This window comes from Calypte anna, chromosome 3, assembly GCF_003957555.1.
Source record: "Calypte anna isolate BGI_N300 chromosome 3, bCalAnn1_v1.p, whole genome shotgun sequence".
Taxonomy (NCBI): Eukaryota; Metazoa; Chordata; class Aves; order Apodiformes; family Trochilidae; genus Calypte; species Calypte anna.
In genome coordinates, this window is record NC_044246.1 from 21223861 (window position 1) to 21251746 (window position 27886).

The window sequence follows — 27886 nt, forward strand, 5'->3', positions numbered from 1 at the left end:
TTCTGTAGTATCTTTGTTTTCTGTTAAAATACACTGTTAAGGCCACATGCATTGAAGTAACAGTCAAACCCAAATTCAATCTTGGGCCATAAACAGCATCCTCAAGGGAGCACCTAAATGTGTTCTTTGTAAGAAAGCTGAGCATGTCTGATGCTATCCCTCGCAGACCTACAGGACATAAGGAATATCTCCAACTATTATCATAATTTTCCTTCTTGGCTAGACTAGAACATTTTTATCCTACTGACAGGGGACCACAGTTCACGTAGAAATGCCTGCAGATGTAGATTCACACAGGCCTGGTTATGGTATGCCAGACATGACCTCCCTTTCCTCTCTCTGGAAGGACACAGGGCTCACCCATGTGCCCTCCCACAGAATGCCATATAGAAAAGGTACATCAAGCCCAAACTAAACTATATTACACATATTTTCAATTGCCAACAAACCCAGAATTTTAACATGAATAAAAACAAAGGCTGCCACCTGAAGTCACCTCCTTGTCTGGCATGCCAAGACACCACTGCTCTGGCACTGACCAGGCTGAGCCCCAGTGGCAGCTGCCCCAGGCCAGGGTATGCCTGCACATCCCATGTGTATGACAAGCTGTGAGCACACCAGCAAAAGCTCAGTACCACTGATCTTTCACACAAGAAAATTATTATTTGCAGAAGCAAGGTCAAATATTTGTGCATCTGCCATCTGCAGAACTGGACCACAAACAAGTGCTGTCTATCAAGATGGTATGATTTTATTTCCTGTTGCATCCTAGACAAGCTAACAGGCATGATGTTACCCAAAGTGTCACTGCAGTGGTCACAAAAATGTTTAATCAGTAATTCCACCTCTGAATTAGCCCAGCACCTTCACCCAATTCTCCTTTATTTCCCTTCACAACCACTCGCTCAGGAATATTCATGCTGGAAAGAAACTTCTCCATTTATTAACCATAATCTAACTTACCTGTTGGTCATTTACTTTTTATATAGTTGCTATTGGAATCAGTTATTTGCACTCCTTGGATGAGATGAACCAAGGACAGATCCTATATTTCAGGAGATGTGACAAGCACCTCTACAGCTAATTAAAACCATACTTCTTTCAGGACAAGGGAGTTGAACCTTCGTGCAGGGAACACACTTGCTCCCATCTCTATCAGTAGAATAAACTGTGCCAGAGAACATTCCTGGGCACAGAAACTGAATCCCACTCTGCCTAGCACGGTCTGTGGCCCTGGTCTGACAGGGACAAAGGCTGCTCTTCCATCCTGGCCTAGGAACCATTCCTGACAGGCATCCTGCATGCAGCCATATACAGGAATTCAATAGCACAGATGTGAGCTGCACCTTGCTGGTTCATCTCTCAGATCAGTCATGAGCACTTCTGATTTCCTGGTACAGCTGTAGCCACATAATCCAAAATGGTTTAGAAGAAGACTGCTTCTGCCTCCCAGAATCTTAGGGAACTAACCTCAGCCCACTACACATCTCAGTATACACTGAGAGAGGCAGCACTGTCTTGATCAAAGCATTGCTGCAGTCTGGCTTCATTTTGGACAAATCTAGTGTGACCTTCATGCTCCTGGTAAATTGCCATTGTGGTGAACAACCCAGGATTGAGATTTGTGTACATTTATTTAACTCTTCCCTCAGTAAAAGACAGAACAGGAAACAGTAGAAAACAGCTATAAAAACAACCTACGATAAGGATCAGGAGAGAAATGTAACATCCTCCTATTGTTTAAATCCCAGTTGCAGAGCACAATGCTCAATGCCAAAAATTCTGGGCCTCAAGCTTTAACTCATAAGAAACGTTTGAAGATATGTAAAAACCATAACTGGCTACAATTAGATAACATCAACAGAGAAAATAGCACATTATCTTCAGTGCTGCAGAAAAGGAGCGCTAAATGTTGTTTCTAAATCAAGCCATAATCACAGTCATATGCAAAGCAAACATTTAATAAATGTGAATTGCACTGCATAGTACATAACCCCTATTTCATGCTTGATGTTATTTTGTATTCATCACTCATTATACATCCTTTTAAAACAGTTGTTACTCACTCGAAATCTGTCTTCCCAAGAAGTCTGCAAAAGCTGAATCATCTCTAAAGGCGAGCCTAGTTCAGTGATGGTTGTCAGAGTGTCTGGGATGTCATTGCTATCCTGGTAACAATAGCCATAGAGCTGGGGAAAAATTTAAAACAAAACTTAATAATAATAGAACAACAACAATAATAATATTACAGCCAAGCAGTATCAGTGTAACATATCTTGGTATGCTTTCAGGTTTCTCTGTGAACAAGGTGCAAAATGAACATTTCTTACGAGGCTCTGAGCTCTACAAATTGCATTGCCCTGACATCACCCCTCAATAGCTTTTGCATCCTCTCATTTGCAAAGTACTACCCTGAAACTCCCAAATTACCTAGCAGAGCCTCCTGTGGGCATCACACAACACACGAAGTGTCCCTAGCATAACCCTCTGCTTAGGATCTTATATCAGTAGATATTTAAGAGAAAAAAATAAATTAAAATATCTGTGAATGCAGAAAGAGAAATCTATCTCAGGACAATTAGGTTCAGCCTATCCAATACCTGGCTAAACAGGAGTGACTCTCTCCTTAAAAGACATCACAAAATAGCTTATAGTGACATTTCCCACAGAACTACTGCTTGTGAATTTCATGGCAACATGTACTTCAACCACTTGGGAGCCTGAAAAGCAACTGAAGCACCAAAACTTATCTTTTCCCAGCCAGAAATTTCCTCTCGCTGTACCTGACGGATGTGTGTGTGTGGTATTGTTAAAGAATGGCAAATACTCCAAAATACTATCTGCCAGTAGCTTCTTAATTTTAAAAGCATTTAAATTGCAATTTCGGCTATAAGCCAGCTCCTTGTATTTGCTTTTATAAAGGCCATTTGAATGATTAATTTTTCACTTGCACAAATAATTGCACAAGAAGAATACTTCAAGACCATGGAGAAGTGATGCCTTGCTTTATATGGAGTGGGGCAACATCTGACAAGGCTGGGGGACAGGCTTTTACAAACTCCCTGCCAAGCCCTGGCAGAGAGGCAATTAAATGAGCCTGATAGGGATCTGATCACAACTTTCCAGCCAGAACAGCATACACATGAAATAAAATTAAATCTAATCTCTGCCCCTGGTCAAATAAACCACAGAGTAAAAGGGTATGTGTAAAATGCAACTTTAAAAAAAAACCCTGCTGCTATTCCTCTACCGCCTTGGCTGGACTAATTTGACTTTTCTAACCTTTTAGTTGTAAAAAGTTCAGGGAAGCTGACAAGGCTCTCCCCTGAGCTGAGGGCACTCAGATATGGCCCTGCAGAAGAAACCAGGTTCATCCAGAGCAGAAGGGATGCTGTGGATGTTAGGGACAATCCCTAACTCACCAGGGAAGCAGAGAGCCAGAGCAGTGAGTGCCACCGATGGAGGGAGCTGGAGGGAGGGGGTTGAGGCTGGACACAGCTGCTGAGAGCAGATCCAAATACCAAGCACATTCTTATGCCTTGTGACCCTCCCAGACCAAAAGGCAAAGACCAGGCTAAAGTCAGCAAACACAGGGCTTGTTATGAGCTGTTCTGCCAGCTCTGACTGTAGCTGTCTACATTTAAAAGAAAAAAGGGTGCCAAAAATGTAAAAGAAGTAAACTGTTTTTCTTTTTGGTGTAAAAACGGCACAGTATTTCAAAACAGCTGCTTAAACACAGACATTAACCCAAACAAAAAAGAGCTAGGAGATTTTATTTTAAAGCATGCTGAAAAGATTTTGGCATCAATGCACAACAGTGAATTTGTGATAGATGCAGATATGAACATATGAAATACGAAAAGGGACCTTTCTCTTTAGTGACACAACAATGACAAATATTGAAACCAAAACCATTTCCTAATCTAGAGACATTCAGGTGGGACTTGGGTTTGTTCCTTGTCATCTGTGACACCATTTTTGTGCCGCTTATTGGCAGGTGTTAAATCTCTGTGTGCTGTGAAATATTTTAGAGGATCACATCAGCACAATTCTGTTCCACACTTCCAAACGAGCAAAAAATGAAATTCAATGAAAATATTTAATGCAAGATATATCTCTTCTTAGACACGAGCTGGATTCCGCAGTTCCTACTACACATTTCATGTCTGTTGTGTGGGGACAGACTCAGGAGGAAGATCAGAAGGTTTGAAAACCTGCACTTCTGATGTTAAAATCTAACACATACTTCTGCATCATCTGCAGAGTTCAATGCCTGTCCTTAGCACAGTAATACTATCCAGTGGGGAAAAAAGCCATAAGGGAACTCAGCAAGCAACACAGACTGGGAAGTGACAGCATCACAGTAACTGCTAGGTCACACACAGTACCAGTGAATACATAAAAGTAGCAGCCTGCACTAGACAGCCTCAACATTTGTGAAAACCCTTTCAGGAAAAGAAATAGAGAAGACAAGCAATGATTATATATTCATTTGAGTAGAAAAATATAATATATGCATCTCTTCACACACAAAAAAAGAGAAATTAGTCTTACTGCTTATTTACGTGCCTATGAACACCTAAGTAGAAATTAAATACAGTATCTATTTGTATCTGTTTCATCTCAATCCATGAATGCCAATAGTAATAATAATGATTTATATTTGTTCTCAGGGAGCTGGAACTTTCCTCATAAGTAATTCTTTCATGTTAGCATTCAATTTGTACCTTGGCAAAAGTCTTCACCGCCTGAGCCATGAGAGAATTCAGATTATATTTTACCATATTAATGTCCATCCTATTGCTCCACTCATTGAGAAAGCTTAAATTACCTGATTCAGTTTGGGGTTTACATAAATTGCTCTTTATTTTCACAAGAAAATTTTCTTGCACAAGTGCTGCTGAACTTGATCAATGCTACAAGCTGAAAAACATATACTGAGCAACTTAGCATAGGCCCAACTAAAAAAAAAAATATATAATCTAACCTGAGCTCTTTATTGCTCTTACTTTAGTGTACTTTAGTGAAATCTCTCCAGATGCAGTGTTATTACATAATTATATAGAGTTTTAAAAGCACAGGAGTCTGAGATACAAAGGAGTTATTGGGCCACATTTATACTTTTCTAAATGAACTCCTGAAACTAAATGCAAAAATGCACATATAATTACACAGCCATATTTGTATGTGCAATTACCATGATTACAAACTGGGCATGTCCCAAACAGTCAGTTAAGCATCTAGAATGGTTACATTCATCCTCTCCTGATGAACCACCACCCACCACACAGATGTTACAAAATACAGAACACACGTAGATGCAAAAGATTCCAAGACAGTAATTCTTAGGCCTTTTGTTTAAGAAGCTGACTTATTAAGACAGAAATAACAAGTAATAGAGGTACTATCCAAATTACTTTTTTCCCCACCCTTTTTGGTTTTCTCCAATCCATTTTAAGGTCTCAAATGAGACAATATGGTTTGTATTCCCAGACAGTGAAGTAAGAAATGGAGCTGGATGCATACAGTAACAAGAAAAAAAACCACACGGGAAAACTGAATATAGCTGGAAGCAAAAGATGAGCCAAAACATCTCCTCTATCTAAAATTCTATTAGGTTGGACATTGTTCATCGCAAAGCTACACTTTAGATACACTGAAAAGTGATGGTTTTCATACGTCTTTTCAGCATGGTTCCAATTAAATGAATGGAAAGAAATACAATCCCACATCTTTTTGCTATCTCGACTCACTGTGTTTAAATGCCACCCCAATATACCATTGTGTAGAACCTAATAGCAAACAGTCACAATTTTGGGATGCCTTTCTGTCTGTTAAGAAAAACGTACGCCAGATATGACATGTTGACCTGTTCTCACATTGTGTGCCATAATTCATCTGGAATAGCCCTGTTTACCGAATACTTCCCTCCCTGTTTGGGTTTCCTCAGTCATAAAAACTCAGTCCTGCATCAGTTGTTACAGACCCAAAACTCCTGTTGACTTCAAGAGCTTTAAGGTACTCTGGGCATACGGAGTCAGCCCAGCAAATTACACTGCTTTGCAGGAGCCCATGTCCCTCCAGCCAGTCAGTTCACCTCCCTTTATAGTTTCCTTTTAGTACAAATTATGGGGACAGAGGTGCCCCTTTCAGAGGAGCTGGGGCAGGGGCCAGGAGGAGGAGAGGGGTTTGAAGGGCTAAAGCAGAGGTCAGCTCCTACACAAAAGCTGACAAGCTTACTGAATAAAAACACAAAATAAAAGAGCTTATTAAGCTGTCATCAGCAGGGTAAGTCTGAGCAAACAGGCCCTCCTGCATTAGCGTAGGGACCCTAGCTGGATTTTTGGAAAAATAAACGTCAAGCCAGAACCCCCACCAAAGTGTTACACTTCATTTACAGAGGTTGCTCAGTCGGGAAGGGTAGGACCAGCCATCTCCCTGCCCCAGCCAGGCTCTATCCCACTGCCCCAGCTACTGGAGAGCAAAACCCCCTCAACAAATATCATGTAATTTCCATAAAATTACACTTCACTGTGGATCTTCCTCTGTGTCTTGCTAGGTTTTACTCTTAATGTTCACAATTCTACAACCATGAAAGCTGGAAATTTCCTCCTTCTTTCTTTAACAAACATGAGATTTACAGGAAAAATAACTTAAAGTTAACAAAATTTCCTGCTGTAATACAAGTGGCACACTCGATTGCATTACAGCAGAAGTAATTTCCAGAAACCTAATTCTTTTCTCAATTTTGATTCACCTAAACTAATTACAGCAAGCCTAACTGCTGCCCTCAATAGAAAAGGACCATTAAAAAAAAAAACAAAACATCCTTTTATGGAGAGCAATAGTAATCAATGCTTGCCACAGCCCTTCATTTCAAAACTACATGGACAAAGAGTTACTTAATCAAAACTGGCTGTGTCAAGATTGTATTTTGCAGTGACTTGGTGCCCAGGGGAAATAAAAAGCTCCCACTGACACTGGTAGCTATTTGATGAGCCCTTTGAGCCGCTACATGTCAAAACCAAAACAGCACATTTTAAAATCTTTTGACTCTTTATTGCTATCAAAGTGAACATAATATTTTTATGCAACCAAATCTTGGATTCACCTTTCATTCCTGAAGAACTGGGACAGGCCCTGGGAGAGCAAGAACATAGAGCAGTGCCTGACACTGCTCTGATTTAGCAGCACATGATTTGAGACATTCATGTCACCAAGATCTAGTCAGATCTCAGGTTTTAATTCTCCTTCATTGCTGATGGTATCTTAATTTGTAAATATAAATGCATAATACACCCAAGTACATATGTGTTTATATAGATACAACATGTATGTGTATGTTTCAATATATTATGTACACATAATACTGTACCTGTATGTTTTAATACACAAATATATTAAAATAATTTTTATATTGCCACACCTACTCAGCCCAAAAACATCTGCAAACCTCTAACATGTATCTACCTGGAAGAAGGGAGATAATAAAGACCAATCTAACATCATCCTTCCTTCTACAGGATACAGAGATGATGCAGGAGAAGTGAATTGATTTTCCTCATTGAAATCTAACAAACAAGCCCCTCTAAGTGCTGAGCTTCACTGGAAAAAGACTTTCCTGTGGGGCATTCACAGCACCACGCAGAACCTTTAAGAACTGTGTGCTGACAGCTATGAGGCAGGATTTCCTCTGCTGCTGGATGCTGGAACCGAAAGCAAGCAGTGCATAATTCAAATATTAAACCCTGAATTCACAGCTCTGCCTAGGCTTTTATTTACAAATACATTATTACAATTTGTACTAAACTCCAGAAGAGGTAGAAAGTACAAGAATCTCATACCTGGAACTGTTACTAAAAATGGAAGTTCATTAATAGAAAAATTGGAACGTGTTATTTAGAAGCACACACGTATTTATATCTAAGTGTATCAGTCAGAGTATCCACAGAGTTCCACAGATATATCTCCATGTACTTTATATGCATATGCATATCCATATATACCTGCTGCTCTGACACATTATTTTTGCTGTAATCTTATGATTTGGTAGTGTTATCTTCCTCTTACTCCCCCTGCTTTCCTTATACTCTGAAGTGGAAAATTCTTCTACTAAAAACATTTCAAGCTCTTTGAATTTGCATTGCACTGCAAAAGCTCAAGGCCCAACCCTTCAAATATTTAGTCACATAAGTAGCCTACTCTTGTAAAGCCTTCTAGTGAAGACAAATAGATCCCTCATACAGCCATGATTTCAATGGGAACAGGCTGGTATCAGTGGAGGCGAAGTTCATTATCTTGTAAATTGCAAGACCAGAAGCTCCCCTGACCTCCAGCCCCAGGACTGCATTCAGCTCCACTGCACTGCCAGATTAACCCTTTGTTATAACATGATTTTGCACCACAAAACTATCAACCCCTGAGCATTGCATGGTTGGAAAAGCTTGACTTGGATTCATTAGACCCATTTGTATAGTTCTTCTTTCTTAGGTATCTGAGCCATATCAATGTGTACTTTATCATGGTGAGGTTTAAAATAAGCTTGAGTCTATCTGTAGCTACATATATGGTCCAAGAAAAAAAGCAACTCTTCCAAACTATGTTGTTCCACATTCAGTCTAAAATAATATAAAACATCCATATTCGGTGTCTACTACCTAAACTGAGTGGTTCAGCAGAGTGTGACAAAAAATAACATTGTCTTTAAAGAAAGTCTACAGTCAATATTAGTATTAGTCTAGTTCCTTTAAGAACTAGTTCTTGTCAAGTTTTTCACAGCCATCACAGAAATTAAAAACTGCAATAGGAGTTAGATGCCACAAGGCACTGATCTGAAATATCAGACAACTATGTTGGCACAAAAATCCATTGAAAAGACCTTTAAAAAAATCCAGCTTGTGTATCTGACACTAACACTTCATAAACCAAGGATGAAACACTTCTAAGTGTGAGCCAGCTCACATCCAAGTTCACCAGCTCTCTCTGAGTCTGTATGGAAAGCAGAGGACCAAAGTAGGACGGCTCTGGAAGCCCTTTCCTTTCCAGGGGTCATCTCCTGCCTCCTTATCTAGCCACCACAGCCCTACCAACATTCCCAAAATTGGACTGCAATAAGACGGAGCACGTGCAAAAGTCAAACCACCCCACTGCAACTCAAGGATATGACAGAATACAGTAATTTCAGTTGGAAGGGACCAACAACAATCATCTGGCACAATGGCCTGACCACTTCAGGGCTGACCAAAAGTTAAGCACATTGTTATGGGCTTTGCCCAAATGCCTCTTAAACACTGACAGGCCTGGAGCATCAACCATCTCTCTAGGAAGCCTGCTCCAGTGTTTCACATCCCTCTCAGTAAAGAAATGCTTGCTAATGTCTAGTCCAAACCTCCCCTGGCACAGCTTTGAACCATTCCCATGTATGCTATCACTGGGTGACAGGGAGAAGAGAGGTTTACCTCTTTTTCACATTTGGCAAGGGGGATAGAAGAAAGAAACTCTAAAAAACATGTGCTTCCCCTTGCAATTCTGCCCCACTCATAACTAATTCCCAGGCCAGGTTATTCACAGGGTGGGGTGGCCTTGTTCACTCATAGTTATTCCTATGAAAAAAGGCAAGCAGCAAAGGAGAACTTGATCATCCACAGCATCCCGTGGTGACCACTGATCTCCCTGAGATGCTGTGCAGAAGGAGCAATGCTTGGCTCCCCTAAAGGAAACTGGGTGAGGTAGCAAGTCAGCTCTCATAAAGGAGACAGAAATTCAAAACAGAGTCTTCTGGAATGATTTACATGGCACATAAAATTGAGAAGCAACCATAGAAAGCAACCATAGAAATCATTCAACAAATGACAGGGATTAGTTTTATGAACACTGCTTTTGAAAGGATGGACCACGTAGCCCTTTTAACTTATGTGATGGCATGTTCCTTATGGAAAGCTGGTCCTGCCAATGGCTTTACAATCTGAACACCCTCTTTCCATCCCATGCAACCCAGTGGGAAAAAATTCATATGGAAACATCAGCATCGAGATGTACTGCCTGCCTTCCAGTGACACGAACAGTTAGAGCTGGTCTGCAATTGTATCAGCTCTGGGCTTCCAGCAGCTCTGGAGTTCTTGTTAACAGATCCTTTCTTCACTCTTAAAAGTGCAGGATAACATCTGGGTCTTTTGGGAAACAGTCTCGCAATAAAGAAGCACTTTGTGTAATTCTTCTTTCCTCGCCAAACCGCATCTGTCTGCTCTCTCTGCCCTTCTTCACTCCACCCGGAGCTCCTAGGAGCTGAGGGGACATCTGTTACCAGCACCGAGCTGTCTCCGCCAAGCCAGCAGTAGGTGGCACTGCCTCCACTTTTTCTCTCCACCCACATCAATGTCCAGTGCAGACACCCTGTATCGAGCCCAAGTGACTTGGACACCTCGTGTCCTGCAAGGTGCACCTATGGCAACCTCAAGCCGTGGAGGGACTGGGACAAAGAATCAGCTCCGTATCTGCTCGCTGGGTAGTGGTGGTGGCAGCTTTACCAGAGGAACAAGGTGGTGAGCGAGCTGGGTGAGCCTCTGCTGCCACCCCACAAAGATTTGGCAGGCTATCTTAAGTTCCTCTTATCCTAACACTGCTAAACAGATTTTGTCAGCCTGGCCTTTCACTGTGTGTGGTGGTCTCATTCATCTTGAGCCAATCAGTCCCAAGAGCAGCTCAACTGAGCTACTCTAGAAAAGCATTAGAAAAAATTCCCAACCAACCCTCCTACTTGCAGCAAGCCCCACTGATGGCTGCAAGTGAAGCACATGGTCAGACTCCAGACACCCCCAGTTCCAACATGGAAGGTTAATTCTCACTAGGCACTTGATTCTAAAAGGTTTGCTTCCAAGAGTTGTGAACCTCTACTGCTCTACCGAAGATTCACAATTACAAATTCTCTGCACAGCCACGAAGCAGCTGGTATCAGCAATCCCAGCACCCTTCTCAGGCTAGCAGCTCCCAAAGTTATCATGGCCAAACTCCACCCAACTGCAGACCAAGGCTTGTTGCTGGGAATCCTGCATCATCTACACCACAAAGAGGACTCAACGCCCACCTGCTGGCAACTGGGAAAAGGGCTCTGATGAGCCGTTTCCACCATGGAGTAATCTCCCCTTCCTCTCTCCTTGCTCTGTAGACAACAATGAATTCATCACAGAAGGATGGGGAGGGACCAGACCTTCTAGAGTCCACACATTCCCTGTGCAAGTGTATTTACACTGGAAATTAATTGTATATTGACTCTCTTCAGGCTTGGGAAGGCTGTCTGCTACCACTTGGAATCAACAAACTGTATACAAACCTTTACTATTTTAATTCTCACATTAAAATTAAAATTTCCCTATCCTGCTGGCAGCACATATGCATAGGGAAACCATCAGTGTGAATGGCCTGTTAATTACCCCATGTAGAGAAAAGAAAATCTTATTTAAAATTAGGTATTTAAAAGTATCACCACAGCCTAGCACATCTTAAGTCTACTGAACCTGTGAGCATCCAGTGATGTATTATTTTCAGCACTATTTTATTCAATGAATTTTGAAAGTGATAAATATTCTCTCTAATCACAGCCATGTGAAACAAAATAAGTAACAAATACACTAGAGCTAACTGACAGCAGTTTCTATATTAATTGGTTCATATCCAAGACAACTTGGACGGTGAGGTTTCCTAGCACTGATCCCATCTCAGTGTTTCATCTTTGTGCTTTAACTTTACATTAAAGCTAAATCAGCCAAATGAAACAGCCTTGTCTGGGCAGTCAGCAAACCAGTGGTTCTGTTAGCAGCTGGTGTCTTCCACAGGCTTCAGACAAAGCCAATCCTTTTCCTTGAGCTTTTGTGCTTCTTTTGAAGAAAGCGGTGGCTCTTTGGTGAATGAATCATTGTGAACTCACACTAGAAGTGCTGATAAATAGCTGTCACAGAAATAAACTTGCACTTTTCCAAACATCTGTGCTTTCAAACCTTCCAAACCTTCCCTTCCTTTCAGTTTCAGCAATGAAAAAAAAAAATTAAAATACTAAAAAAAATTCCTCCAAAGAACGGCTTATGCCCATGAATGGCAACACCCTTAATTCTGATACTACAGGGTTATAATTACATTATTACAGTAAATCAAACATTGCCTTTGTGTCTTTACAATCGCGCCCATTGTTTGAAATTAGCTGCAAATGGTTTGATTTTCTTTTCTTCCTCAAATACGGGCAGGGAGGAATTAAAGCTCACTAAATCATCTTCCCCACTAAAACGCACAGAAAGGCAGGATTCAGACAGCAGCATTTGAACTTTGCAAGAAAAGAAACCGCAGCACGGAGGGAAAGGAAGAGATCAGGCACCGCATTTGACACAGAACGACTGCAAAGCAATTAGCGGGCCACTAAATCCGCTGTTACAATAAATCAGTGTCGCAGTTCCCCCTCTTCCCCAGTGCCCTTCATTATAAAATCAACTTTAATGAACTACCCCTCTACTCCCCACTCCAAAGCAAATATATTTCCACTGCAGCCTGCACCTGCCCTTCCCAGTGGCCCAGGGAGCCCCTCAGGCAGCCCTGGTGAGCTGCAGGGACAAGGGGAGTGGTGGCCCAGCGCTGGCACTGCCACGGGTGTAAAAGTGGCAGGCAGAGTGTGGAAATAAAAATATGAGGGCAAGCTGCCTTCACCTCAGCCTCGGCTGATGTGAAAACACCCTCCCTCTTGCTCGTTTTCCACATTTCTTTTGATAGACGATTTGCCACATCTGCTGAAGCTGACACATCTGGCTCCTTCCCTCAGTGGAGAGCACGGTGGATATGTCAACATGTTGTCTGAAGGCAGCAGTACCTTCTGGGAAGAGCTCTTTTCCCCTCTATCATATATTGTACAATAATCAAGTCTTTAAAGAGGATGGCTGGAAAAAAAAAAGGCAAAAAAGAAGAAAAAAAAAAGGCAAAAAAAAAAAAAAAGCTGATTTTGACAAGAGACAGGCCAGAATGGGAACTGCTGAGACAGTAAAGAACAAGCCTGTTATCTTACAAACTACACTTCAGGCTGTCAGCTGCCAGAGATTTACAGGAAAACCCCCTTTCCTAGGACTGAACCTACATGGAACCTTTTATTGCCAACAAAATAGAATTCATTCACCCCGAATAGCCCCTGACCAGAGCAGGGGACCCATCCACGCGGGCCACGTGCCCACGGTGGCCCGAGTGGACAGGTCCCAGGTTTGTTTAATCCCTCCCCACAAGGGAAAAAAACAAAAACAAACAAAAAAAAAACGTCCCCACACTGTCCCAAACACCATCGGCACCCCTCGTCCTGCCCGGAGCCAGGGCTGCTGCAGGCTGCCCGCCAGCCCTGCCCTCCCCCAGCACAGCAGGGTGGCAAGAGGGTGACATGTCCTTCCAGCTATATATAGCAGCCGGCTCGTATTTGGGAGCCACAGCAGGGTAGGGAGTGAGGGGAAAAAAGGAGCCCCAGGAAAAAGAGGAGGGGAAAAAAAAAAAAAAAAAAAAAAGGAAGAAAGGCAAGGAAAGCCTTTGCTGCCCCAGTGTGTGTCGCAGTGCCTGTGGCATCTGTAAGCAGTATGTTTCCGATTGCTGTGTTGGAAGCTAAAGCGCCTGTCAAAAACCAGAAGAGAAGGGAGGAGATGTTGGTTTTTGAACCGATTTCCTCTCCCTCGGCTGCAACCCCTGGACAGTGAATTTCTAAGCTCTGGGCCGGCTTCCGATGAAAACAAGTTAAAAATGAGTCTTGACGTCGATAGATCCCACTGCCTTTGAGATTGTAATAGAGACATAATCAATAAATTTCATGTTGGTGGCTGGTGCCCATTTTCTGTACCGGTTTTACGACTCCAGCGTGACACCACAGATCTATTCCTGGCCCACAGAACTGCCCCGACCGTGCCTAGATAAAGCCTGTCAGGTCGATTTTTATAGTCTCCTTTCAAGGTAATGTTCTATCAAACATTAGCCCTCATTCTCGCCGCAGTAACCTCGCCCTGTTCGACTCTAGAATGAAATATGTTAAACAAAAAGGTCGATGCTGATGGGGGCTCAGGGCTCTTCTGCTCTCAGCCCGGCAGCTCTGCCAGCGGCTGATGGAGCCGGGAGGACAGACAAAAGAAAGCGCGACGACAAAATCTGAACGAAACCGAAAATAACATGGTTCCGATTTAAGTGTAAACTATTTTTTAATTGGGTGGCATGTAAATATGTAACTCTAATTAACAGGAGGGATTTTTGCCCATGAGAGCATTTTCCCAGCACGGGGGCTGGGTGCGTTTCTCCTCTCGGCACCAGTGGAAGCGCCTGTCCCTCATCCGGCTGCTCCAGCCCCGACTCCCCTCGCCAAAGGACACCCCACACCTCGCCTTTGCTACCCCCTCCAGACTCCACCTGACACCACAACAGGGAGAAGTGAATTACTGTGGCTACCCTAAGGTGTGCTGCAGAGGCAGCGGTGCTCTGGGCAGATCCAGCAGCGCTGCCCGCCCGCGGCCGGAGGGTCCCTGCCCACACACGCGGAAATATCACCGGCTGCTGCTGGGGACCCTTCACAGACAACGTAGTAAATCCATTTAGTGGGCTGAGCGATCTATTTACGGATTAATGTTTACAGAGCAGAAAACGACATACGAGTAACACTGGAAAGAAACACTAGTGCCTACCGAAATTATTTGCCAATTTAAAAACGCACGCCTCGAGATCAACCTGGCCAGTTCGCTTCCACTAGAGCAAGAAAAACGAGGCGGGGTTGGGAAATCCCCTCCGCATTTACAACTTTAGGGTGTATCTCCTGCTGTCAACTCAATCACTAAGGATGGCTGCACCCAAGCAGGGGTTTCCAAACAAGAATCCATCACAGCAACAAGAAGAGAAACATCTTCACTAGGAGCACAACTCTTTGTAACCTGCTGGATGATGTTCTCCTTATTTATTACAGTTGGCACCACTGGGGAAAGAAAAGGGAAGGAAGGAAGGAAGGAAGGAAGGAAGGAAGGAAGGAAGGAAGGAAGGAAGGAAGGAAGGAAGGAAGGAAGGAAGGAAGGAAGGAAGGAAGGAAGGAAGGAAGGAAGGAAGGAAGGAAGGAAGGAAGGAAGGAAGGAAGGAAGGAATTTTAATATCTACTTTCTTGTCGTGGATAAATCATGATTACCCTTTCTTTGAACAGAAACTCGAGAGCTTTGATCGCTAGGATCTGAAGTTCTCGTGTGGGAGCTGGTACTCCTGCGGCTGCTGCTGCTGCTGCAGAAACACAAAACTCCTTTACTCGATTCAGTTCAAAAAGCACCTACTGTGAGACCGTCTGGTCTAATGTTCATTTTTTATTCTACTGCAACGCTCATGCAATGCGAAACGCAATAGGAATTTCCATACCAGCATTTACATCCAAATGGACCCGTTGAGAGTCATGCTGATGTGTAACAGTCCTACTACACAGCTCTCCTGGCAAGTGTGGCGGTGTGAGCGCACTGATTCACAGGACTAACCCTCGGCCCGTCCCCCCGGGATTTCTGCGGGGGCTGACCCGGGTGCTAGGGGCTGACCGTGCCCCACACACCGCCGTCCAAGAGACTGCGCCCGCGCCCGCCTGTGCCCCCTCTGCCTCCGTCTCTCCAGGGTGCCCGCAGCAATCCCCCAGTCCTCCCTAAACCCTCTCCCTCGACCCCTTCATCACCTCTGTTATTTACGAAGAACGATCAGAAAGCAAGCCGCAAAGCCAGCCACAGCGGGAGGACCACGGTCAGGTCAACCCTGAACCGGGGGGCCGAGGGCAATGCCCCACATGCCGCACACTCCCTCCGCCTTGTCCCGGGCCAGGAGAATCACTTGCCGGCGGGGGTTAACACTGTTGATGGTACGCGGCTGCCAGAGGAAAGCGCCCATCGGCGCGCCTTCAGCCTCCCCGGGGAGCCGCGGTGGGACCGGGGGGCTTAGGAGCCGCCATGCCCGCAGGGACCCCTGTGTAAGAACCGCCGGCCCCCCCCGCACCTCTGGACGGGGCTGCAGCTCCCCAAAGAGAGGGAGTAAAAACCCTCGGGAGCTCCACGGCACTGGCAACGTCAGCTCCCCCCGCTCACCCTCGGCCAGGCGGCGGTAGCGCCGACAGGTTGGCCGCAGCGGGGCCCAGAACGCGGCGAACACCCGGCGCGACCCACCCGTCTCGCCGTGACGGAGCTCCGCGCCCACCCGCGCGGGACCGCGCGTACCTGTAGGACGTTGGCGTGGCGCAGCCGCTGCAGCAGGATCATCTCCTTGACGATCTTGTAGGCGGCCAGGCGGTAGCAGTCTCCCAGGACGGAGAACTGCCGCACGCAGTGGGCGATGTCGTGCCCGCCGAAATCCACCGCCTTCAGCGCCACGGACAGCGTGCGGTTGAGAACCGCCTTGTAGACCGCCTTCGTGTACCCCGAGCCCAAGTACTGCACCCCGCTGACATTGCGGATGTCGCGACAGCCCAGCAGCGGCGGCTCCAGCGAAAGCTCGGCCGAGGCGCCAGCCCGCGGCCCCGCCGCCTCCTCCGCCGCCACCGCTCGGCCCCGCGGCCGCGGCTGCTCCGCCGAGGTGCGGGGCGGCGCCAGGTCCATCAGGCGCCGCTCCCGTGGCCGCAGCGGCCGCCGCCCCGCCGCCGCCGCCCGGTGCTGCCGGTAGCGCAGCACCTCCTCGTAGCGTTCGCGGATCTGCCGCGCCAAGGCGGCCCGGCCGCCGCCGCCCTCCTCCTCCGGGGGGTCGAAGGGGGCGCCGGGTGGGGATGGGGGCGCCCCGTCGTGGGGCGGCGGCGGTTGCTCGGAGCCGGGGATGAAGAGGAGGTTGAGTAGGGTGCCCAAGAGGAAGGCAAGGCAGCAGCTGACCGCTACCGCCGTCTTCCTGCGCCTCATCGCCACTTCGCTGCCGGCTTGTCCAGCCTTTCTCCTCTTGCCCCTTCCTCGGGAAACAGCTCCGAAGCTTTTTGCCTTCTTCTTTTTTCTTTTCTTTTTTTTTTTTTTTTTTTTTTTTCCTTTTTTTCTTTTTCCCCCCCCCTTTTTTTTTTTTTCCCCCGGGCTGAGCCGGCAGCAGAGCGGACCCCGGAGCTCAGCCGGAGGTCAGCCCCTTACGACGCACCCGCATGACACTTGCCTCCCTGCTTTTAAGCCTCTGAAGCACTTATTATTATCAGGACGCGAAGGAGGGCGGGGGGGGGAACCCCGGCTCGCTGCCCCCGCCGACGCGCACTGATTGACAGCCCAGCCCTTCCCGCGGCCCGGGCGAGCAGCAGGGGGGCCTGGGAAACGTAGTCCCCCGCCGAAGCCCCGCCGGCCAGCCCGGGAGCCGGGACTACATCTCCCAGGCTCGGCCGAGCCCCCGGCGGGGAAGGCGCGGGGCGGGGCGGAGCGAGCGGGCGGACCCCTCCGATGGGCTCCGCTGTTCCCGTGGCTGGGGCTGCGGGGCGGGGGGGACAGGGTCAGTGGTGCTGCCGCCAGGGGAGGGGGGAAACTATGCGCCTGTGGTCCTTCCCACCCGTGTTCGCGATTTGTGCGGGATGCTCTGTTCTCGGCAGCCGCGGGGAGAGGTCGAGGGGGAAACACAAACACCCACGTAGCCACAAAAAGGAGAGGGGTTACCGATGTCATTCTCTGTCCCAGCGCTGGAGCGGAGGAGGGCTAGGCAGGGAAGCGGCGGAGGGGGCTGGGGGTGCGTGTCCCGCACACGAGACTGCAGACACAAATCACAGTCTCGGCATGGGGTAGCCTCTACCCTGTTGGAAATGTGACTTGCAGGGGTGAGTGCTAAAGACATGGCTATCCATCAAGCCCGCATTACGATGCTGTTAGCAACTAATTAACAAATACAATCAGCCCGCGAAACTTCCACAAAGGAAAGCCCATCAACAAGAGAATAGCCGTAAAGAGTCAGACGAGGCAAAGTTCACCACGATAGAAGCGGGAAATCATTTCCAATAAGGGAAAGGGACGAGCTATTTCGGTAATATACATCGGACACACGGACTAAATAAATAAATAAATAAAAACTAAAAGAAAGAAAGAAAATAAAAGAAAGAGGAATCACGGGCGGCTCCTGGGAGCCAGCCTGTTGGAATTGTCAGCGCTTCTTCCAGCGCCGGCAAAAAGCGGAGGTCGGAGTAGCTCATCACCAGAGCCCGGACCCACGGGCCAGTGGTCGGGGGCCGGACAGTGAGAGCAGCCTCCGGAGGAGCTGTGGGATACTCATCGCCTCCCCCAGCCACCCTTACTGTCACTGTCCCTCGAGAGCCCTCCGCAGCCACCGGCCGCACAGCACACCCATGGCCCTGCACCGGACACCTCTTCTCCGTGGGCCTCCTGCAGCCTGGCACTAAGCACCACATAAAAATAACGGGGGGTGCGTAACCACAAATTAAAATAAAAATAACACAGGGAGGAGGGTTGTGCCCGGCGGAGCAGCAGGCTCCAAGGCGCAACATACTCCTCAGCCCCGCTGCGCATTGCTGCGCAGCCGCTCCGCTCCCCGGCGCGGATCCCGCTACGCCCGCCGGGGCGGTGCCACTTGCCCCGCCGGCGGGGGTGGGAGGGAACTTCGTCTTGGGCGTTGAGCAGCTTTTATAAATTTTGAATCCTGGGGGATTGGTTCTTGAGTTTCGTTGTCTTTTTTTTTTTTTTTTTTTTTTTCTTTCCTCTGGAGGGGGTTGGCAGTGGGCATCGGTCTTTTTGGTTTTAGAGTTTTGTGGGGATTGAGGGCCTTCCCCCCCCAAAAAAATAATTTCTGTTCTTATCTAGGGGGAGCAGCAGACTTTCAGCTGTGCCCGGCCAGTTTTGTTGCCAACTTCCCGAGCCAGCCCCTGTTCCTGCTGTGCTTAGTGGGATTTCACGGGTGTATATCAGGACAGGGGTGCAGGCAGGGATAACTTTTTTAGCAAAGCGAGATCATGACGATATGAAATGTGTCTCCAAAGCTGTAGGGACACCTAGAGCCCTCACCCTTTGAAGGGGGTTTCCCCCCCACACCCTTGCTCGGATTGCCGTTCCACAGTAGGGCTGGTAGATCTGAAAGCACCAGACCTCCCCCCGGCAAGGCAGAGAGCTCCCGAGGAGACCCCGGTATCCAGCCGGTCATTTTCTGTCGCACAGTGCGGTCAAGTCACCGCAGAAGCGTTATCCAGTGCGCGCTTCCCGAGCCCGCCGCGCTGCGCGCCCCCCCCCCCCCCGCCCCCGGGGAAATCACGGTGATTTGACCGTGAGCACTTGAAACGCGCAGGCACGGCTGGATTTATGGCTTGCTTGATGTTAGCCAACACTTTCTATTACTGCACTGATGGAGTCAGAATAAAGTCGGACCGTTGCGCAAGCCTAGGGAGGAGGAGGCGCTGGAAATGTTACCAGCAAAGTGGTGTGATCTCAGCGGAATATTTCTTACGGGCCAAACCGGGGGCGACCTGAGGCCATCGGCCTCTTGGAGGGGGAAGCCGGTTCCTCCGTTGGGCCGTGCCCGCCACGATAGTGGAGGGTCCCCGAGGGGGAAGGGGGGAATGCGGGGGGAGTAGAGGGATGGTGAAGGGAGCCCTGGGGCAGGCTGAGGGTCAGAGGGGAGAGAGGGGGAAGCTTGCATTGGCAAGTACATCGCACGGCACCTTGCCCCCCTGGATGCTTTGGGGGAGAGGGTGTGTTTGGGGAGGGGGATGGGTGCATCTCCGCGAGGTGGAGGCAGTGTCCGCGTTTCTTGCAGGAGGGGAAGGAAAGGGTCTACAGAGAAATGAGGGGGGTTGGGGGGATGTCGGGTTTTGCTTGTCACCGTGAAGAAGCAGGGATTTAAGGAGGGCAGCGCTTCTTCTGCCTTCTCCTTTCCATCTCCCCAGAAACGCGCCGCTTCGGTTCGGGCAGCGCCTGGAGCCGCGGATGTTGCACGCCTGCGGAAGCAACGCGCCCGCCTTGTTTGCGCGGTTCACGGGTACACAACCGGACTGCAAAACAGATGCTCCGCAACCCATTAAAATGGGCCACCTGTTTTTCACATCATGCCCCATCTCAGAGCCGGTTTTCTTCATTATATCCCTCCCGACAGATACCATGAAATACATCACTCATTTAGATATGAGAGCCGACCTCTGGAAGACGACTTGCGCGGAACACTTTGATGTTGAGAGACAGATTTCAAAAGACAGAAAGACCCTTCCATGTTTCTAATTACCCCGCGCCCGAGGTCTGCCACTGATTAGGGCGGGGGTGCCGGGGCGAGGCGGGCGGGCGGCCCGGCTCTGTGCAGCCCGGCCCGGCCGGGCGAGAAGCGGCTGCCAGCCTCCTTGCAGCGTGCTGCCAGGAAAACCAACACGGGTGCACAAACACAACTACCGACTAACGTAAACACATGAGCTGTGGCGAACAGCAAACAGCCCGTGTAGGCGTGAAAACGGAGCAAAAAAATTCCTGTACTTCCACCCGGACCCCCCGGTCTCCCCGTCGCTGAAGGAGATTTAGGAGTAGACCACATCTGCTCCCGCAGCCAAAATTGGTTTTGGTTTTTGGTTATGGGTTATTTTTTGTTGTTGTTGTTGTTGGTTTTTTTGTTGGTTGTTTTTTTGTTTTCTTTTTTTTTTCAAGACGGTGCGCTGAAAACATTACAGACGTTGGTAACACTTCTGCTCACATGCGAGCCTTTTATCTCGGCAGCGCAGTTGGAAAAGCTGAATCACCGTGGAGAGACTGAGGACCGAAGGGTATTTTTTCATATGCAACAGGCTGCTCTTTATTTGATCTTCACAGTCCCTATTTCTATCAATATTGCTAAAGCTGAGGGATCAAACACGGGAAAAAAAAAAAAAAAAAAAAAAAAAAAAAAAAAAAAAAAAGATTAAGGTCGTGGCAATATATTGACTGTACCTTGGGGAAATCGTGCTGTTGGCTGCAGGAGCGATGGCCGTCCCGGAGGCAAAGCTTGTGTTTCAGAAATGAGCAGTGGGAAAGAGGTTTGGGAGTTTGCATCCAAACCCACCCCGGAGCAACATCAAGACCCTGTGCTCTTGATCCCCCTCTGTGCTCATCCAGTGGCACAGGGAGTCAATGAAATTTGCCAAGCTAAACACAGCTATCCCTGATTTTAGACCCACAAGCAGGCATCTTCAAGTGAGTCCCACCTTTGGTCTCAGGGAATTTCAAATCAAGGCCTCCCAAAACGAACTCCACATTTTCAAGATCTCACTTAAAAACATCAACTGGAAACATGTTTATGGATGTTCTGGAGCTTCTGCTGGTGAAATATGTTCTTGCAGAAGTCCTCTGTGCTCACATCGCTCCCATTTGACACTTAGGAGTTAATTTATTTTGAAAGGATTTAATAATCTTTTAAATTCCTGGCCACCTGTTCTGGCTGCTTGTGTGGAAGGAGAGGTTTTTTTGGAAAGCTCAGCCTCAGCCATGAGGCCAGAAGTCCCTTGAAAACCCGAGTCCACGTTCTCCATGCCTTTTTCACTGAGGGCTTCTCCATATCCAACCTCTCTGTCATTCCCTGCTTTGCCAAGGTCTTGTCAGCTTTCAGGGCAGAGTGGAAACCTTCTTTTTCCTCAGGGATAATCGGGCTGGTGGTGAGCTCTTACACATGTATATTTTGTAGCCATATTTTGTAGCTTTTTGTAAGTTTTCTTTTACATGAAAAATCTTTGTAGTGCTTTCTACTTTAAGCAAGATTTTTTTTTCTTTTTCTCTCAGGAAATCCACTCCCTCATATATTTGAAGCAAGCTGAGATGCAGCCAATTGTATTAGTTCAGGCTGGAGCAAAAAATGCATAATGAAACATTGGATGTGTGGTGTGAGTCCAAAATAAATGGTCACTAGCAGAGCCAGCAAAAACCTGCAAGCACAGACAGTCTGGGAAAAAGGAAAGGCTTGGACTACCTGTGGTGCTCTGCATTTTTCCAAAGGGAAAAAGGGGCTTAGGGAACTTGGGAGGAGATGCTGGGGCACTGTGCCTTTTTTATTACATTTGTGAATTGTGATGATCCTTGCATATTTTTTTTCTTTTGGTGAATACAGCATCTCTAAGTGGGTGAAGGTGTTTTATCTCCTGTTTTAAACTGTATTCTCAAAGCCTAAGAGTTTGGGGTTTATGTGCCAGATGTCAGTGTGTCCTGATTCTTCAGGCAGTTAGGATTAAAGCTTCCATCTATCAGAGAGGAGTTACAAGGAGAGCTCCATTAATGTGTGTGTAAATCTGGTTCTGCTGTGATAAAGACCCTGTAAATATTTATACAAACAGACAAGCTCATGGAAATTTTACATTAGCTTAACTTCATTACAAAGAAGCAACTGAGAAAGTCAGTGGTGTGTTACATTCACTTTTATTTCTAATTAAACACTGGCAATATATCTGCTGCTGCTGCAAGCCACAAGATGCAGGGAGCTGCTGCTCTAAATATTTTACAATCTGCAGGGAAATACCAAGTCTCAAGCTCAGGAAAAAAAGTAATAGAGCTGCTATAAGAATAAATCTTTCCAGTCAGACCTTTTACACTTTTAAGAGTTAATAAAATAGTGGGTAAGGAACAACCAGAGGATGTAATTTATTTGGACATGTAAAAGCCTTTTGATAAACACCCATAGAAGAAACTGTTAAGGAAACTTGGTAACCACAAAGTGAGAGGTAAAGTCCTGTCATGGATTAAAATCTGGTTATAAATGAGTATGGAATAAATGGCCAATTCTAGTAGGGAAAGAGATTAATAATGAGGTGCCCTAAAGAGCAGATGCAGACCAATATTGTTTGATACTTTATTAATAACCTGGGGGTGAATAGTGAAGTGTCAAATGTTGATGTCAGTAGAAAAGTACTTAGCTTAGGTCAGGAACAACTTCAGAAGAATGTAACAAAATGGCAGGACTATGTGCAGAAGTATGAGGACAGCTTGGAACATGCCTTCAAATCTTACAGCAGTGCTCCCACTACTCCTGGCAGAGGCCATCCCACATCTCTACAAAGGTGAGGGGAAGGTAAGCTGTGGACAGGCTGATGTTTCCAATCATAGAATCACGTAATGGTTTGGGTTGGAAGGAACTTTAAAGATCATCTAGTTCCAACCCCCTCCCTGCCATGGACCAGGAGACTTCCCACTACACCAGGCTGCTCAAAGCCCCATCCAGCCTGGCCTTGAACACTTTCAGAGAGGGGGCATCTACAGCTTCTATGGGCAACCAGTGCCAGGGTCTCACTACCATCAAAGGGGAGAATTTCTTCCTAATACCTAATCTAAATCTACCTCTTCCAGTTTGAAACTGTTCCCCTTTTCCCTATTGCTATATGTCCTTTTTAAAAGTCCCTCCCCAGCTTTCCTGTAGCCCCTTCAGGTACTGAAACACCACTACAAGGTCTCCCTGGAGCCTCCTCTTCTCCAGGCAGAACTATGCCAACTGTCTCAGTGTGTCTTCCTAGCAGAGGTGCTCCAGCCCTCTGATTATCTTTATGATCCTCCTCTGGACTCTGTCCAAGAGTTGTGTATCCTTGCTCTACTGATGACTCCAGAACTGGACACAGGACTTCAAGTGGGATCTTATGAGAGCAGAGTTGAGGGAGAGAATCTTCTCCCTTGACCTGATGGCCATGCTTCTTTTGATGCAGCCCAGGATATGGTTGGCTTTCTGGGCTGCAAATTCACACTGTTGGCTCATGTTGAGCTTCTTGTCAACCAGTGCCCACAAGTCTTTCTCTGCAGGGCTGTTTCTCAATCCATTCTCCACCCATCTTGTATTTATGCTTGAGATCACCCTGATCCATGTGCAGGACCCTGTACTTGGCTTTGTTTAACTTCTTGTAGTTGCACAGGGCCACTGCTCAAGATTTTTAAGGTCCCTCTGGATGGCCTCCATTTCCTCCATCATGTTGATCTCACTGCACTGCTTGGTGTTGGTAAAATTTCTGAGGGGGCACTCAATCTCACTGTCCCTGTTAAACACCAGTGGTCCCAGCCCAGAGGAACATTACCCATCACTGGTCTCCACCTGGACGTGTTGACCACAACACTTTTGAGTGCAGCCATCCAGCATCTCAAGTCGCTTTCCACTTCTCCCAGTTGCTCCCCAGCTCCCCTAGTTTGTTATGCCAGGAGGAAAGAATGAACTCCTACACGGCAGTCCCCTCCATCAGGCTGTCAATACATAGTATCCCTGTGAACTCTACTAATTGTTTGAAAAAGCTGCTGTGAGTTCCCATGGCTGATCCCTCCCTAAGGACATGCCAATGGCTTTAGGTCACCTCTTACAGGCACTTCAAAAATTATGTGTTTGGTCTGATGAGAGTGACATGGCAGCAAGCCTCAAGTCCTTAGTCTGAGCAAGCTTAGTCTGAGAACATAAGCTCCTGGGTGCTGCCTGGCACCTGAAAAAACAAAACCTACCAGCACAGCTGGGGTGCAAATGTCTATATGCAAATAATAGTTGCATCATCTAGTGCTTAACAAGGTAAAAGCACTGGCAGCTGCCTGACCTTCCTGACACTGAGCTTCTGGATGATTTGTTTAGGTGAGTTGTTTAGCTCTGTGGCTTTTTCTCCCCACTGGCTGCACTCTCGAGGTGTGCCTATGTCTTGCTGGACCACCTTGATGTCAACTGTAGCATCATGACCTGGAGCAGAACTGAACTCACATGGCAAGTGATTTCTTTGAGTCTGGTGCACAGACAAATGTTCTTACCAGCTCTGTGGATGATGTTTGATGGTATCTTTGTGTTTTCTCATTGCTGCCAGCCCTCTGCTCCAACTGTTCCATCTGCAGTACCAGTGCCAATCTGTCACTGTGCCACCCAAACACAGTGCAGGCTCCAGTGGCTTTTGAAGGTAATGACATTCATGGAAATTCAGATGATTGTTTTTCTCAGAGATTTATTACTGTTTTGTTTTTAACCAGTGGGTCATTTCCAAGGATACTCTTCTGGAAAATAAAGCGACTCATAAAGAAAGATTTTTAAAAATCCTCTTGATATGACTTGTAAAGTATTTTGAAGTACCAGCTACCAAGCAAATTGTTCTTAAATCCTTCCTTTCATCTGATGATTTATATTACATTAGAAATGCCCCATGTCCCTGGCATCAGGACCCCGGAGGAGTAGGTGGGTGCCAGTGCCACTCAGGGGGCTATGTTCCCAAAAAGAACTGGAAGGTGTCACAGTCTCAGTGGAAAGTAGGATGTCAGAGTGTGACAGGGAAATAACTTCCCACTGATCCTAACCCAGGAGAGAATCCAGGGATCTCTCCTCTCAGTGAATCACACCAGCTTGACTTTTCCCCACATCTGTAGTTCAATTCAAGCTCTTCATGGCTTGTGGGCACTCTTGGGATTCTTACTTTTTTTTTTTTCTTTTTTTTTTTTTCCCATGATCTGAAAGTTAATGCAGGGGGATGGGCTCCAGGTGTGACTAGGCTTCATTTGTGAATTGATGTCAAGTGAGAACCTGCTCAGAAGTGAAGGAACAGCTTCAGCAGCAGGGGTCTAGCCACCCTCTACAGGTAACCAGGGGTTTTGCCAAGGATCAGGTCATAAAGGAACTACATTATGGGGCAGTGGTGCATCCTCTATATGCTGCTGAGCTTGGGGTACAATCCTATCTGGCCATGGATTACTGAGTTACTGTGGGAAGCAAAATGTTCAGGTAGCACCAAGGTAATGTTTGCAATAAGTATGATACCACACAAATATACAGTGCAGTCATGCAAACATTGAATGGCTTGGGATTGAGAGTTTTAAATTGGTATATTTTACCATTAGCAGCATCACTTTTCTCTATGCCACCCAAAGAAAAACTTCAGAGTTTGGTCAGAGTAGGGGTCAGAGTATGGGGCAACTCATGGCTCTGGGCAGCTGCAGCATTACAGCAAGACTATAACTCAAGTATTTGATGTCAAACTGCTGAGGCAGATCCTTGGCATTTCTCTGCCTGCCTCACTGACCCTGTGTCCTGGAAGGTGCAGCTGCTGCCTTCCCTGTGCCCATAGGGCGCAAGCTCTGCTCCTGGTCTTCTTATCTTTCCCATCTTTACCACTGAGCCTTCTTCCTGCAGCACACCCCCTTTTCCCTCTTTGCAATAAGTCCCCTGAGTCATTACTTTGGCTTCTCTTCCACCAGCAGAGAAAATGGCACTTTCTCAACCCTGCCCTCTTCCTCCTCCTCCAGGCTTCTGAGCACTTCAGTGACCAGCTGCAGCCACCAAGCCCCTTCCAGAAGGCCAGAGCTGGAATTTCTTTTCTCCTGGCTCCCAGAACAATTACCAAAGGATGGCATTTATTTTTAAATCCATACATAGTTAATCACCACCAATGTTTTTCTTTTTATTCCTCTGTTTCCATAGCCTCGAAAAACTTTAGGAGCTGTGAGCCTTTATCCGTGGTTATAGAAAACACTGATGTGGGTATTTTGCCAGGCCATAAAATCCTTTGCAGCACTAGTAGTTTTTTAAGGGGCCTAAACAATTTTTGATTAAAATCAGAAATGCAGGGACCAGACTGAAGATGTACAGAAAGATGGTTTCTGAACCTAGTTGTTCCTACATCACAGAATAATGGAAAGGATTAGGAGCAAAGTATTTTGTCCTCAGAAGATGATTTCTTGTGACCTAGCTGTTCCCAAAGAGGAAGGCCTGGATCTGTAATTTATTCCTGTGCCTTTGGTATCCACCTCCAAGGACGCTGGCAGGTTAATTGCAATAGTGGTTCCTAGAGATGGGAATGTGGTACTTCCTACCCAAGACTGCACCCACAAAAGATGCCAGGCCTCTTTACAGCCTCTTGTTTGAATAGACAAGATATTTGAATTGTTTCTCAGAGTTGGTTTAAAAAAAAGGCATGTGAAAATGTCAGAGAATTTCCTCTTCCCCTTTCCCACCCAAATACAAAATCAAATAAAAGCAAACACATGGGACAAATATAAGAGCAGCCCACTCTGCACATATTCTCTGTGATACACAGGCTGTTTCCAGATGTATGGATTAGATCTCATCCATCTACTGCTTAAAGCTCAGTCTTAGTGTATATTCACTGAGTCAGAAACTTCTGGGAAAACTAGCACTTGATAGTCAGGCTACCACCTTCTTCAGTGACACTGGTTGATGCATCTAGTCTATGGCCCTTTTGACATATCTTCATAACAGTCAGGCCATCTACAAGCCTGCTAAAGCACAGGTTTAAAGTCTCTGGAGTGTAATTGATAATGACAAAATAGGTGTGTGTTTGTTTGCTTTGTCTTTTGCCTGAATATTTTTTTATGAACTGTTGTTATAGTGTAGGAAATGTATAGCCCTGGCAGCATGAGCAGGTTAGGACATTCATGATGAAAAAACATGCTATCAACACTGTATTGTGTGTAAAAACCCAACCACCTGCTAGTCTTTCAAAACACATGCTCAGAATTCTTTTGTTTCATTGAATACATAGCTACTCACATAACTATTTTTGGTAATTGAATATTTTTGTATGTGGACCCTAAGTGAGACTTTTCAGACATAAATATTCCTGCAGCAATAGTAAATACATGGACAACAGGGCATCACTGTGCACGTGCAGGGCTCACACCCTTGACTGTTATTACTGCTCAACATAGTGCTTAGTATTTCTGGTCCTAATTCCAACTCCACCATGATTCAGTATTGATCTCTTTCTTTTGATTGCCACTGGTGTGAGTAAGACCAGAGAAATGTTCTTGGGGCTATGAACGTAGAAGAGGCACCTCGGCATCTCAACAGCCAACTTTACAGTGTCAGTCAGAGGACTTTTACCCTCAAATTATGCACTGGAAGAGCCTGAGCATGCCAAGAGGGAGAACTGACTACAGATGAGGGTCAGGACAACTGTGAGGATGACAAAAGAGCTACTTAAGCTCATCAGCAAGTACAGAGCACAGGATAGAAATAGGCTCCTGGCTTAAGGCTG

The 27886-nt window shown here is 46.4% G+C and overlaps 1 protein-coding gene across 1 annotated transcript in view; it reads right to left on the reverse strand.

Moving 5' to 3' along the window:
- Positions 1-17285, reverse strand: part of PKDCC (protein kinase domain containing, cytoplasmic) — a 36946-nt gene extending 19661 nt beyond the window's left edge. Inside the window, exons 1-2 of the mRNA XM_030447286.1 lie at positions 16221-17285; positions 2067-2189 (exon numbers count right to left, since the gene is read on the reverse strand). Of these exons, the coding sequence (XP_030303146.1) occupies positions 2067-2189; positions 16221-16889 (792 nt within the window). The 5' untranslated portion in view covers positions 16890-17285. The remainder of the gene's footprint in view (positions 1-2066; positions 2190-16220) is intronic.
- Positions 17286-27886: the final 10601 nt, after the last annotated feature.